Below are 16,065 nucleotides of genomic sequence, written 5' to 3' on the forward strand. Positions count from 1 at the left end.
TGTTTGCAAAGAGCTAGTACGTAATTTCTTAGACATAAGATAGATAATTATTAATCTGATGAAACGAGATGAGAAATGGTAAGTCAGCTCTTTGCAAACAAAGAGAAAACTCGCATCGTTTGAAGGTTCACTCTGTGCGAACCATGCCTACATTCCCCTATTGTAGGCAAAAACGTCAAAATTAAAAAAATGGCAAAATTTAGATTAAAATTTGACCCTTCGGAGAAAATATTTGTCCTCTGGTTAAACAACAAAATTAGTTTTTATGGTATCCCAATGACTTGTTAGTCATTATTACAATTACAATTAGTACTTACAATTATTTTATTAAGTTCAACAATATTTTGTAGAGCTAAACTATATCACCTTAAAGTCCATTTTCTTTTAGAAATAATGCAAAAAATTGTATATCAATTTAGCCCATGACTCGAACTAGACCCAACTCTGCCCAACTCCCCCTACATAGAAAAACAACTTTAAATAATTGTACTAGTACATACTTGCTCCATGTATTGCGTTCACTACATTCCAAAAATTCGTCGTTTCCATCAAATATTGTCTTATATCTATTTGACAATAATTTTTGTAAATGTTTTAAAAGAAACATTGGTGAATTTCTAACTTTGCGTGCATCTACGAGAAAGAAACTTGAATATCTTAAAATTAAGGATTTGTATACCCAACAAGACCATTAAAAGCAATTGGGAATATGATGAAACACTGTTCAAATATTCTTTTACAGTAGAGCCTCGCTATAGGCCATATTTGGATCCAGATTTGTCACTTGGGTCGCACTATAGTCCATGTCATTTTATAAAATTATCAACGACTTTTAGTATTGAAATTGTTCGACGGCTTCCACTTTCTTTGCGATTGTGATACTTGTCCTCGCTCTCTTCATTATAGATCACAATTATCACGACTACTCAATTAAGTTTGCCAAAAATATTAAAATAATTATGACAACATTGCATGTCGCGTACTAAAAAACATAACCTAACTTAAAATCAGTGTTTTGAAATCAACGGTCGATAAATTGTGGACTATAGCGGGGTTCTACTGTAGTTACAGAACGTTTATGCGAGCGTGGTCTATTATTCTCCGGAATACATTAGTGGGAATGGTTTATCTGAAACCATTAAACTATCCAATTTTCAAACTTTTCGGAGTATTTACTGAATATTCCAAAATATTTCTAAGCCTTAATACTTAGCGTAAAATGGGGTAATTCGGAATCGTGCCTAATTCGGAATTATGAAATTTCCTCGCCGTTTTAGAGGGCCGTAGTCAAAAAGAAGCAGATCACCTTTCGTTTTACTTCTTCTTGTTATTCTTACCTTACTTCTTCTTGTTTTTTCCTATCTAAAACAGTGAGAAAATCTTAAAATTCCAAATGCGAAATATATTTGAATAACCCTATATTTATTTTATCCTATATGGAATAACACAAATAAATTATTCTCTATTCTTTTCTATACAACGTTCTAAAGAAAATATATATTTTATTTTTTTTTCTATTTATGAGGTGTTCTATTTTTATTAATTTTATTTCTCTCATTTTAGATCATGAAGTTTTTCTTTTAAATTTTAGTTCTATCTAGAATCTATATAGAATCTATCTAAATTCTTTGACAAGACAAAATAAAGAATTCATTCTTTTAATAGCTCTGTATAACAACAAAAAAATAATCAGATGGGGAAATGATTGAATTAAGACAACAATCTCATCATTTTGCTCAACATTATGCATCATTTGTTATTTTCTACCATTTTAATTACATACTTCTTTCATTAATTGAATCTGCAGGTATTCCGGGAACTGGAATTGCCAGCCGAAAGAGCACGTGTTGTGGAGTTGCGTGACATTGTGCGGGAAAAACGACACAATTTCCTCACAGCAGTGACCAATAATACCGATGTTAGGAACTTGGAACGTTTAGTATCTATGGAATTAGCAAAGTATGAAATTTCTGTTCAGGAAGCTGTCCAAGGTGGTCTTGTGATCTCCGTTGATGACGATTTTCCCGCCGATGAAGAGAAATGGAGTGTAATGCAAGCTGTATTTTTCTCATCAACCGTTTTAACGACAATCGGTGAGTGGAAATTCAAGACCACCCACATCACTAACAAGTTATCCTCAATCATGCTGAAACATTTAAGATTACATCTCTGAATTTTACTCTCATTTTCGCTGAAAATTTATTGAATGGCTAATTAGACAAGCCACTTCATCCATAAAACATTCGACAAGATCATTTATCAACTACTAAACAAATAATAAACAAATTAGTTGAACCTCTTCTTTCATCACATTTGTGGATATTTATCTTTCCTTCAGGATACGGAAATATTGTTCCAGTGACAACATCAGGAAGAATCTTCTGTATGTGTTTTGCACTCATTGGAATTCCTCTCACATTAACCGTCATTGCGGACATGGGTGTTCTCTTTGCCACAGCAGTCTCAACTATTGCTAAAAGTTTACCTCCAATGCCAAGTAAGTCTTGTCATCCATCTATTAAACTCTCCAACAAGATGTGATCCATTTAATGACGTCAAGTGCTATCAACACACCAGAAAACTATTAATTTTCCACAAATATAATCTCTACGCTGCCTGTATAGTAATAAAATTTTCATCACGCATTCCAATGACGTCATCTTGAATTTATTTATGTGCAAATTAATAATGAATAAAAGAGTAGATAAATCACACTCAAAGCACCTGTAAAAAAGTTTATGAACTAAACGCCCATTAGAGTCAGTTTCAATCTACATTCGATTCAAGAAGCTTAATGAGATTTTATTATATCTAATTGTTATTCCTGGAATTGTTTTTGTACAACTGATTTAATTTGCTTACGTATTTTTCCACTAAATTGGGATAAACTTGATATTCATAATTTCTTAAGAAAACTGCGGTTATAACAATGAACTTTCTAAATATCGGCAGTATCACCTGGTTTCAATAGGAATAATATTCACTATTAATTTTATTAAAATATTTAGAGGGACAAAATAATCAAATTTGCTCATTATTTACGAGATTGGCAATTGTGAGTCTTTCTTAATCGAATAGGTTTAAAAAATAACATCCTAAAAATGCATTTAGATAGACAATAAGACTCCAAGTTTTAATTAAATCCCAATAAAATTATTTGAAAAATATATAATTGATAAATTTAAAATTATAGTAAAGTTTTTTTTAATTTATATTCTGAAATTATTGTGTCTATATTTATTATTTTCAAAACAGTAGATTACTTAAATTTTCTTGTCCTAGATCTCCCTCCTAATCCTAATAATCTAAATTTAGTTCTAAAAGAATCTTTCGTTCAAGTAATGAGTTTAACTCATCTACTATCAGGATTTCTTGACTTCAGATCACTCTACTGACTCTGTAAGTTTCTTTGCAAAAAACTTCCATCAAAAATCAGGTTCCAGCGATTGAATTTTTAAAACCTTTAAACGAATATTTTATAAAATGTTGCTTGATAGGTTAAATGAAAAAGAAGTATTATGATGAAAAAAAGTCTATTTCTAGTTCTATTCTATATCTAGTTTAGTCTTCATGACCTACGCAACCCACTAACCTTTTAAGGACGATTTGGAACACCGGTGTCCCATAAAGAAAATAATTTTTCCTGATTACCTGAAATTATTTTTTTCTTATGTCTGTACATAATTGTAAAGTAGAAGGTTGAAGGAATCTAGAATATTTTTGCAAGTCTCTACTTATTTGATATGTAGTAAATATTTAAGCTCAAAAATGGCGAATTTTTATTTTAAATTCTCAAATTTATAATTGATTTTATTTATTTTTTTTACTTTCAATTTTTTTTAAGCAAAACCCTTTTGGCAATATAAACTACAATACTCATACGTAATATTTTTCATTAAAGCGAAAAATATTATTTATTGGTATTGTCAGAAAAATTACTTAAATTTTTGGGCTATTTTTGTCCCTATCGTTCATAGAAGCACAAAATACACCGAATCAGACTCTGATGGACTTTCCAAGGTTAGATGTAAGACTTATCATTGATTATGTTTCTCATTTTAATTTTCATTGTTGATTTTCAGTCCGTAAAAAGTGTCTCGTCGTTAAAGGGTTAAGGGTTAAGCAGTTATGTTTAAGATGAATATGCGCGTCCATACAAATAATTTTCAAATTAGGGTTTTTTACTATTTGAGGGATAAAATCGAGGTTTTACTCGCATTAGAATATTTTTAAATAGCTAAATTGCCAGGATATACATCATGTCTTTATAAGGTATCCTTAAAAGGATACGAATAATTCAACACAAAAACACAGTTCTGGCTTTACCAAGACTTTACAGCATTTTGTTACCCTACTTTTTAACACTAAACCTACCAAGACATGGTCAAATTGACCGGTTTAAAATTAACACTTATTTGAACGGTACAATGTCATTATAAAACTTTATGAATTTCTTAAAGTATGCATGTGATATGTTTTTCAGTGTTTAAGTTTTAATTTTTTCCTCTTTTCCAAAGACAAATTTGTTGAGTATCCTACCCTACCGCAGTTTCTCATTTGACTGGAAAACGACCAAAAACGGTCGGTAGGTTTAGTGTTAAGTTGATGATTTATCCTTAAAGGATTTAAGGTCTACTACATTATTTTTTAGAGACTTTTACTACTAAAATGGCATATCATTTCAATTAGAGATGAATAGCGATCCCAATAGGGATAAGCGGTTGAAAATGATGACGATGATTAATAGTTTAACTAATATACCGATTTTAGTTTTGGTTAAATTGAGTAATTTCACGAAGTATACAAAACAAGCCGGAAAATTTTAAAGAAAGTAAGATGATAAATGATCTTAAACTTTTACCATCCTATTTTATATATCCTTAACTCTATATGATGATAATTTGATACCATTTTATAACCAGTGGTTTTTCATGATATTAGAGATTGAAAACTGTAAAATTTTTATTGAATTTCCGCAAGGATCTTAATCTTGGAATAACTTTAAAAAATTTTCCTTGTTTCTGTCCTTTCTGTCCTAATTTATCAACATTTTTAAATGTTTTTAATTTAGTTTTTCATTAAATCTTTAAAACGATGTATAATGTTAATAATTCTGTAATTCTTTAGAAATGAAACTAGGTATATGAGATCGTAATCTATACTCTGATTTTGATTCTCTGGAATCTTGCAAAATTTTGGAATTATAGGGGAAACGCGATACCTTCGGACCACTCAAGTTTCGGACAACTCATTTTTTCTGTGTTCATAATGGATTTGATCCATGGCTCTTTTCGGGAAATATGAGGCATTGGACTAGCTATTAAAAAGTAATATTAGAATAGATCAAATTCTTTAAAAACACATTAAAAAAAAAGATGAGTGGTTCGAAGCTTGGAGTCGTCCAAAGGGTGCTCGCTTTCACCTATAATTACTTTCTTTTGGATAAGAAAAAATCTTGCTTATCATGAATTTCTTATTGAGGACCTTAAATTTTTTTTAAATTAATTTTGAATGAAATCTGCTTGACGGTTTCGGAACAGATAAAAAATATAAAAAGTGTCAAAACTAATTAAATTTCATCCTTAATGCGAAAATTTGAAAATGTCTCACTTTTGAACTGTAAACTATTAAAAAGAACGCTTGAGATTTACAAAAAATATTCCAAATCAATTATAAGAAATTAATCAAGTTAATAAATGACCTCAGTTTGCTTTTTTCATTTCTTTTGCTATCAAACGCTATGCAACAGCAACTACAAAGACTGAATAGGGGAAATTGCGCTACCTTCGGACGACTCAAGCTTCGGGAAATTCATTTTTTTCTCTATGTTCCTTATGGATTTCACCCGTAGCTCTTTTCTGAAAATTTGAGGTATTGTACTAGTTATTAAAATATAATATTATAATGGACCAAATTCATTTATATCGCTTCATTTTATCGGTCAACAGATTTTCGCTAGCTTCTTTTTTTCCTTATTTATTTATTTATTTTTCTTTCATTAAATACTCTGTAAACTTCGTGCTTATCATTTTAATAATTTCGCGGAAAACTTTGTCCAGACTTGTCGATTCTTCCATTCAAGTTTATTGTTCATCTCGCTTTTCTTTTTATCATGGGACCTTGTCCCAAATGGCTTACAGCTCAGTAAGAGCTAGCCATTTTTAACCTCTCACAATGCTGCAAAGCAGTGCAGTTTCAATAGAGCAAAATCTTGTTTTTGTTTTTTTTTCTCTTTTTCCCTGGAATTTTGTGTATTCAGAAAAAAAGTTCAAACATGTTTTTACATAACTAGCATATACAACCTGAGAAAGAGCTTTTCCACCGTTTTGCTCTGGAGGTTGGTCACCAACGCTAAGACGGCGGTGGACGCTAAAAATTGCACGGGATCTCACTCAGTGAAACGAAACTGTACTTCGAAAGCATTTTTGATTAATAAATTTATCTTATCTATCTATCTATAAAACATTGAAAATAATTATTTGTGCGAAGCATAAATCGTCCGAAGGTAACGCGCTTTCCCCTATCTGTTACGCTATACCATCTATATTATGAGCGCATGCAGAGTGAACCAATCATGCAGGTTGTCAGTAGTCCCTCCTTATTAAAGAAATATAGTTATATTCCAATAAATGGAAACCCTTACGAATTGATCCCAAACTTTGCAAAATAATTTTAAATAATAAAAACAGCATTGTGTACAGAACAAACATTAGAATAGGCGGAACAAATTATTCTTACAAATTACTCGTCCCTAAAGGGTTAACAGATACTACCAATTACAATAACGTAAAAAATTATTGCTTCTCTCATAATATTCAATTACTTGTTAGAAAAGAACCAACATTGTCATAGTTTTCATTTGATTATTGTTTAATGAGAAACATATTTTATGCATATAGGAATATTTATTGCCCGGTGCAATATCTTGATGAACAGAACATCTAATTATTTTTAAATATTTTTCCCAGGAGAATAACAATTCACATACATTGTCTTTTCCGGGATTTTCTATAGAATGGTGCAAACCCAAGAAGGACGCCGACTTTTCCAGCAAAAGATGGCTTTATGCTCTATCAGCTGTTGCCTTCCTGGCCTTTTATCTGGCTGCTGGGGCTGCTCTCTTAATTCAATGGGAGGAAGATTGGACATTTTTTGATGGTTTCTATTTTTGCTTCATCACAATGACCACCATTGGATTTGGAGACATTGTGCCGGGTATGAAGATGTTTTTTTCATGGTTAAGAATTTTTGTATTTGAGGATCGGTATGTTCTTGCAGAAAAGCCCAATTATATGCTACTTTGTACCTTATACATTCTCGTTGGTTTGGCCTTAACATCCACCATAATTGAGCTAGTTCGTCGTCAATATGCCCAAAGTTGGCAGCAGCTCCAAGCACTATCAGGTCCTTTGGCAGATACTCTGAGACGATTAGGAGCTTCTGGTGGTGCTGGTGGAATTGATGTTTCTGCTCTGCAGAATGACCTAAAGCGGGTATTAACTGTAAGTTACATAGCTAAAGCGGTGAAAGTGGATATTTTCACCTTATTCAACATTCAATATTATAGGTATCAATGCCAAGAAGACATGGTTTCAGTGGACCAAGTTCCGATAGAAAAGACGATGATCAGGAAATGGCAGCTCTTGAAGCAATCACCAATGCCATTTTGCAAGAAGTCAAGGAGGCAGCACATCAAGCCCACAAGCAGCATCCCAAAGTTGTACAAATAGTTATATATGAGTCATCTGTCTAATGATCTTATACATAATATCTTGATAATATATTCAAACTGTCTAGTCAGGCTGCAAGAAATCACTTTTCTAAATGCACACACATTACAACACGCAATTTTATGTAACTAGTCATGATGGAAATATACGTTTATATACATTAGGCACAAGTATATCTTAAAATAAAACTTTTATACTATCTTTAGCCAAAGTCGTCTATCTTGAAGACATCGATATTTAGTTCCCAAAATGAGACTTCTTTTTATTATTATTTTTTTTTCCTTTGTAGAGTTTTCAGTTAGGGCCGTCCTGCAGCAGAAAAATTATCACATAAAAACTTCCCCGAAGACATCAATATCAATCTCAACGCAAGATATATCATTTAGTAAATCGTTCTAGCTTTCGCTGAGGTAATTGCAACTTCCCGATATTTGCTCTTTACCCCACGACTAATCTAATATTGAGAAATACTCAATAAGTATCATATCATTAATGCACATTAATTAAATAGATATATTGGTGACGTACTCTCATTGCACTTGCAGCTGACTGGATCTTGCGACACATAATAAAATTACATTTTCTCCATTAGGATAAAAGAGGTATAGACATCAAAAATGTCCATCTGGTAAGTGGGAAAAATCTCATCTGAATTCTCTACATTGCAACAAGTGCAAATAAGTTATATTCAAATGTAAATGGAAAACCTTGCAAATTGATCACAAACCCAGTAAAATCATTTCAAATATAAAAACAGTATTATTTACCATAGTGTAGATTCTATTCACACATCAAATACATTTGCAGAGTGCATTTGTAATTATTTCCTTGTAAATTCGTCACAAGAAAAACTAGTTTCCTCACATACTGCTGAATCGGCTGAATCAAATATGTTGCGAACAAGTTGCATTAAAACGGATTTTTTTTACTTCCCTCACCTTCTGTGCCGCTCAATTGATTCTGAACTTACGGTCTCAAATGAGCTTTTCAGTTGATTGAAAAACTGCGAGAGCAAGAAAATCCAATAGAGGTAGCAATTTTCCAGGCAATTTTCCCAATAATTCATATCATTAGGGGCCAGGTGTTGAGAAACTTGATGTCCTATTCTTAAGATGATCCTAATTTGACCTTCTTTGTAGAATAAATGTTCACTTGCTTGACTTTGAATAAATTTAATTGCGTTGAAATTCACGGAAAATTTTCCACAAATTCTTGTGAATTGCTGATTAAGAGATCTAGAAATTAAACATGACGTCTTTGCTCCAAACAAATAAACTAAGTTGCAAGCTTAACCATCTATGACTCTGAAATAGCCATAAAAAAAAACTTGATTTTCTTCTACAAAAATTTAAAATTAAATGTAATTTTTCAAATGTTGTTACAATTTAACAAAATTCATGCAAATCACAAAAATTGGCTATTTTTCAAATTGATTCGAATTTTATTATATTGGTGCAGATTACTTTTATTTAAGTACAGTTACCACTTCACCTCATATCCTGCGTATTTATTGGTTTATAATTACCGTGAGAAAAATATCTAATATCTCACTACTTTTTTGTATTTTAATGAAAATAGCACAAATATAGTTTAGAAAGTTATGAAAAATCTTGACATTGTAGAATTTGGAATGAAGGAATTTCCGATCGATATTGATCGATATGATGTTTTTATTAACCAAATTATTATTTTCCTGGCCAAAAAGGGGTTTTCTGTATATCAAAAATCCATTAATTGCCTGCAATCTTTCAATTTATTTATTTAATAAATACTGGCATCTGGCAAGTACAGGATCTAATTATATTATTGAGTTTAGCAATTGCTAGGCTAAGGCCTAGCCTATCTGGCTATTACTATAAAATATCAAAATACTTATTATTCACTAAAACCTATTAATTGTTAATTTAATTGTTAACAAACTAGATCTAAATCTAATTATACCGAGGTTATAATATTTTTCAATTAATTCAGTTAACACGATTTTAAACTGAAGATTTAGCCTAATTCCTAAGGTCTCGAAATTCTAAATCACAAAAATTATAGTGCTTTTTTTTTAAATGGAATTGATCACTTTCCCTTCATATTCAATCCCAAGTCAAAAACTTCCTAAAGCTTTAGCCGGAAGAAAAATTAGAGAAGATAAGCCATTTGACTAAACCTGAGGTCTGAAGCCCGTATATGTTTGAATTTACTTAACTCTTATATTTTTTGAGACTCTTGGTAACCTAAAAAAGACACACTTCTTGAGCTATTTAGAATTAAGAGAAAAAATTGTTTTTCGGGATAATTAAGTAGAAAGATATCCATACATAAAATAATTTTTGCAGGCAACTAGCTAAATTTTGAAATACTTTTTAAACATTAAATGCGTTTTTTCTGAGAAAAGATATTTCAGTCTTAACTTTCATCAAAATTTTCAAGAGATTTTAATTTATTTATTCAATTTATATTTTTTGTATATTTTCATTCAACAACACTTTAGGAAGGCAATTAGTTGAGACCTTTGGAATCAGAACTTGTACCGTAGAAATACTTTTTGTGATTCCCTGAGAATCATGCAAAATTTTGAAGACTAATTTCTAAGATATTTTCAATTGAAAAAACTCTTTTTCACCGAAAATTTCTAATTGTCGACCGGAACTTTCGAAATAATAATAATAATAATAATAATAAACTCCACTTCCCGACCTAACCAATACACTAAACTGAAACTTGAAGTCTAAACTGGAACTTAAACTTAAATGATAAAACACTTTTTTCTGTTATAGTGGTGCTTATGAGAAGTTATGAAATTAGGCTGAAATTAAATTGCCATACAGCTGATTAGATTAGCAATCTTGCTCTCTCTTTTTGATTGGCCTATCGCCAATGAAATGTAAAACATATTGTAAAACCGAAAGATACAACCAGAGAAAGGACATTTCTACCGTTTAGTCCTGGAGGTTGGAATCAACGTTAAGATGACGGTGGACGCATGGGGGTGAGAAAGGTCAAGAATGAGATGAAATAAATTTAATTCATTAAAAAAAGACAGGTTGAATAATATTTGCTAATTTGATATCTTGCGTTCCAGAAAGAGCTAGTCTGTGAATCCTGGACAATGCTTAGGGTAAGTGTGCCAAATTTCGGCATAGTTGCATGCAAGCGCCAAAATCTCAAATTTGAAATATAATATTTTTAATACAAATTGATTGTTTTATTCCTTTTTCTTAAGGAGTGTTGCTTGGAAATTTGTTACCAATTTATCGTCTTTATATACTCTAAAATCATTCTTAGTAAATTTTAAAATGAATAAAAATGTAAGCATAGCTTTGGTCCCCTATTTTGGCCACCTTTATTGTCATAGTTCCTTGCCCTTCGGGATTTCTTCCAATGTCTGTTTCACGTCATCTCGTTTGTCGAAATTACATTTTCTGTTTTCCTTTTGCATTGTATAATCTCTAGAGTATATAAAAAACAAAAATTTCTTGGAAATTCAAGGAATAAAAAAGTTGACCGGAATTGCAAGTTGGCCGGAATTTGGCGTACTTACCCTAATAGGTATAATTTTATAATTTTTGAAAAAATATTCTTCGTTTTATTAATATTTCTTTTGTTCTTTAATATTATTTTGCAAAATCTTTTTAATCTCTTTTGAAAATGCATTCGTATTAACTTTCGATTATAATTTTAAGTATTTTTAAATTAAGGGATTTTAAGTGTTATCCACTTTTAGTACCGTTGATGTGGGTGATTTCGCTCTTCGGGGGTGACTTTTGCCTCAGAATGACTTACGGCTTAAACCGAGCAACGGTTTAATGAGAAACTAATGGGAATGTAGTCTAATCACCATTTTGATTATAATTACGTTAAGCCGTCTCTGGCTTAAGCCGAAGGTCTGTCTAGAATATTTACCCCCTGCTGTTCGCAAGCTCTGCTTTATTTTTAGTGCTTAAGGATGATCGCCACATATCGGACATAGTAGATTAGATCAGTTAAGACCATTTTTAAGTGTTGGAATTAAATAAAAGCTTACGAATACCAGGAGAAGAAATCCACCCTCAAATGGAAAAGTTAGCCGCATCTATGGTACTTTTCTATCGTAAAAGCTCCAAGATTAGCAACACATTTTTCTGACAATTATTTTCTAAGATAAGAATGAGCTGTAACTTAAGGGAAGTTATATTTTTGATTTTTAATACGTATTTTTGGTACTTTCTTTTTCTATTCTAGGGATTCTTACCCTTTTAAGAACGATTAGAACATCGCGATGTCCAATTTTTTTTTCTACGGCTGTCTAACGTTATGTTTTACAGAAGTGAGAAAGAGTGATTTTTTCTGACCTCTAATTTTTGACCCTCTCGTCCTTAAACGGTTAATCCTTATACTATTTCTTATAGGTTCCTTCATATTAACCGTTCAATTCAACTGGAATATTGCCTCATTTTCTGGACTTTGAACGAATGAAATAGTGAAAAAAAGCAAGTCAAACTCATACTAGAAAGCCTGAAAATTCCTCAGGCGAGTAAAGTTGTCCCCAAGAGAGCCCATGTAGTGGAAAATCCCATCCGGTGCTTGGTGGTTAGGAAAAGAGGTTGTTTTTGTTGAAAGAAACAAAATAAATATAAAAAAATGTTTCTAAAATCCGAGAGTATGTTCCCCCCAAAAATATTCCATTGGATGTGTGGCTTAGGTTGTCCAGTGCATCGAGTCTTAATTGCACACAATTATTGATATATTTCTAAAGTCTCCACACTCTAGTCGCACCGGACCGGATAGTTGGGAAGGGATGATGATTATGCATACTTGAGAAGCCTATATAAAAGCTGCCTGCAACTATGGAAATCGGTCAGTTGTGCTAACGCTGGACTTCAACGACTCGAGGAAGTACTTATAGTGAAGTTTATTAATAGATAATAAAGTTGTGTTCTACATATACATTTATGTATATTATAACTATACAGTTCAAATAAAGAAGAATATACGGGGCATCCAAAGCCAGACAGAGATTGTGATTATTTAGTGTTATTACAGTGGTGAAGCATTCAAAAAGCCTCAAGTGAAATGATTTATAACTTCCCATATAGAGTGTGAGAGTTGAAAATCTTTACATTATTTCAACATTTCTCGAAACATTCTTAATCTTATCACTTTGGAACAGTCCTTGCCGAAAATAAGAAAACCGTGTGAGGATTCTAGTGAAAGTGGAAAGTTTAATTTTCGGCCAAATTGAGGACTAAGAGTGCTAAAAAAACACGCCACTTTGGATTAATCGCGTGACTCTGTAGCTTTTTTTTTTTAAAAAACTTTGGGACAAGTGGAGGCGGATTAACCAGCGAAATCATGTCGAACACTGTTGCTCCTGAGCTGCCCCTTGGACCAAACACATGGACAGCAAGTAGTGTATTCTACTTCCTGCTCGCTCCTGCTATCATTCTATGGATTATATATTGGAAATTGTCCCGTCGTCATCTTGTGGAATTGGGTGAAAAATTGCCAGGACCACCCACACTCCCAATTATTGGGAATTTAATGAGTCTTCTGGGTTCGCCACACAGTGAGTTTTTCCATTTTCCACTCTCCCTTGATGAAAAGTGCTCAATTTCAGTGAAAGTTATACGTGATAAGAGGTCAATTTAGTGTGATTATCATTTTTCTTCCATCCCCCCAGAAACATTCGAAAATGTTATGCGAATGGGCAAGATATATCCAGGAGGAGTTGTACGTTTGTGGGTTGGACCCAAATTGACGGTTTTCCTCTTCGATCCTCGGGACATTGAATTAATTCTCAGCAGTCACATTTACATTGATAAATCCACAGAATACAGTTTCTTTAAACCCTGGCTCGGAAATGGATTATTAATCAGTTCAGGTGAGTTTATTGCAAGAATTTTTGTGCAAAAAAAACCCAAAATTACACAAATATAACCCAAAACATCAATAAAAATCATATTCACGTTTCAAAATTCTGGTCAGAGAAGAGGAAGCAATTTTCTTTAATCGTTTTAGGGTTTATGGAAATAAATTGAATTAAATGTACCATCTCGGGCACTTTTTTTTTAGGCCACAAATGGAGATCACATCGACGAATTATTGCGCCCACATTCCATCTCAACGTCCTCAAGAGCTTCATAGATCTCTTCAATGAGAATTCACGCCATGTGTGCAATCGATTGAAGGATGAAGTGGGAAAGACATTTGACTGTCACGACTACATGTCTGAGGCTACAGTGGAAATTCTGCTGGGTAAGAATATTTCCCAAAAAATACTCCTTTTCTAATTGCAAGAACCAATGTGCGTAACTTAGTGTTGAGGCTTTACGCGCTCTTCATTGATTGTTTACGTGTAGACAATGTAAGAAAAGTCCTTAACGTTTTGTGCTAGATAGGTGGAAGTAGGGCACCTTCGAAATTGATCGTTTTTCTCTTATTTTTAAATTAAACTGATCCTTACCGCGATATAATTTAGATCCTCAAACCAATTTTCAATATAAATTACTTCATGATAAGGCATAGTTCCATTTAAAAATAGGAGAAAAAGCCCTATTTCAAAGGTGTCCCAATTCAAAAATACCCCCATTTCCCCCTACCAAGACATGTGAGTAAAACATTTATTCGAACCACGCAAATATTTAAATGCTTCAAGTGTCTCGGTTTCGAATCCTCTTTAGGTCACAGGAAATTTCATAGAATCAAAGATGTTTGAATTTCATTAAGTTATCTACAATCTACTTAATTTTAGAAAGAAAAATCCCATCCTAGCCATGTTTAAGAAAAAAACACTGAACGTATAGAAACCTCATGAACGAGAAGGTCTAGTTCGTCTATGGCATGTTGTGCTCATAATATTACTATTATTATAAATTTTAAGTGGAGAAATCCTGTGAACAAATAGTAGAACTGAAAAACAAATCGATTGGATAAAAATACATATAAAGATTTCCTACTGTAAAAAATCCTCCTAGCCTGCACAATTTTATACAAGAAGAAGCATTAAATAGGGAAACTGTGCCAAATTTCGGACAGTCTGCAATATCAGCCACATATTTGTTTCACAAAATTCCATAAATATTTAGTTTTTCCTGAATTTCTAAAGGTTGTAGAATGCTGAAGAAAGAAAAGAATTTCGCCTATACAATACGAACACAATATTGTAGAAAAGGCAAGGCAATTCGGCAACCTTGCTGTCCGATAATAGCAAACAAAATTATATCTCTATTTTGATTCAACTTTAAACGTATAAATTACAGAAAAAAGTATAAAAAAAACATCGTCAATAAATATTTCAATTCCTTCAATAAAAATTACAAATTCCAAACATCACTAAATAATAAATGAATTGTAAATTTATATTTACATTTAAAATGTTAAACTTAGAACTTCGCACTTTTATGCAACATTTTCGAAATTTACCACTCTTCCTTCCCTGATCTATTTATTAAAAGAACATAAAATAATCACAAATTCAAGCGCACTGTAAAATATTCTTTGTTTTTGATTCCTGTTATTAGTTTAGTGAATTGAGAATTGATGGGTATTACTTGATATTTGAAACAGATTTAATAACAACCAAAATCGATTTAAAATATACTTTTATTAATAGTTTTACATTTGACCTTGAAAAATCCTAAAATGGAATATATAGAGGTCATTGGCATAATGCAAAATGTCCTTAATTCGACCGGTTTATTAATTTATCTAAAGGGAAGAGCATCACAAATCGGCATGTTAAGAGAAGTGCTCTATATTTAATTGAAAATATAAGCTTCAAAACATTATTTGGTATTTTTTGTATACGCTAATTGATATTTTAGTGATCCATTCAACTATATGTGCATTTAAATTATTACTACTTACAGAAAATATAAATAAATAACAGAAAATATAAATTTAATTAAGTGTTTCATGAGTCAGCTTTATATATTAACTAATGCAATGCATCCTTGTAATAGTTGAATGGTAAAAAATATCAAAAAATATTAAGAAATTATTTTATTTTGGAGTAATAATACGGGGCTAACCTAACGATCCGAGGATCACTTCTGATTGCTAGGCGAGTGCTCTTTCCTTATTTATAAAATTATCGACCTTTTGATCTTGAACCATTTTCTTTTGCTCTTCGATATTTTAGATGTACATTAATTCAATAAACAATTCTGCCAATTGATTGATATTTCCGGTAATACCTCAAAAATATATTATAACATTAAAAAAATAATGCAATATCCTATAAAAGCAATTGATTTTAAACTGAGAATATTTTTTATTTATAAAAAAACATAAAAGGAATAAAACGCATCTAGTTAATAACGGCTTATGAAAGGGGTAGCAATCCAAAGCAGGAATCTTATTGAAG

General features: G+C 31.8%; 2 protein-coding genes across 3 annotated transcripts in view; both read left to right on the plus strand.

The window, feature by feature from the left end:
- The window catches only part of LOC129805609 (TWiK family of potassium channels protein 7), a 32,442-nt gene extending 24,507 nt beyond the window's left edge, over positions 1-7,935 (plus strand). For both annotated transcript variants that reach the window (XM_055853647.1, XM_055853648.1), the window contains exons 2-6: positions 1,808-2,093; positions 2,339-2,497; positions 7,015-7,215; positions 7,279-7,502; positions 7,568-7,935. In XM_055853647.1, coding sequence (XP_055709622.1) covers positions 1,808-2,093; positions 2,339-2,497; positions 7,015-7,215; positions 7,279-7,502; positions 7,568-7,753 — 1,056 coding nt within the window. In that variant the 3' untranslated portion in view covers positions 7,754-7,935. The remainder of the gene's footprint in view (positions 1-1,807; positions 2,094-2,338; positions 2,498-7,014; positions 7,216-7,278; positions 7,503-7,567) is intronic.
- A 4,542-nt stretch (positions 7,936-12,477) lies between these two features.
- Positions 12,478-16,065, plus strand: part of LOC129805658 (cytochrome P450 4g15) — a 12,060-nt gene continuing 8,472 nt past the window's right edge. The window contains exons 1-3 of the mRNA XM_055853699.1: positions 12,478-13,266; positions 13,381-13,581; positions 13,773-13,955. Coding sequence (XP_055709674.1) covers positions 13,053-13,266; positions 13,381-13,581; positions 13,773-13,955 — 598 coding nt within the window. The 5' untranslated portion in view covers positions 12,478-13,052. The remainder of the gene's footprint in view (positions 13,267-13,380; positions 13,582-13,772; positions 13,956-16,065) is intronic.

Source organism: Phlebotomus papatasi, chromosome 3 (genome assembly GCF_024763615.1).
Source record: "Phlebotomus papatasi isolate M1 chromosome 3, Ppap_2.1, whole genome shotgun sequence".
NCBI lineage: Eukaryota > Metazoa > Arthropoda > Insecta > Diptera > Psychodidae > Phlebotomus > Phlebotomus papatasi.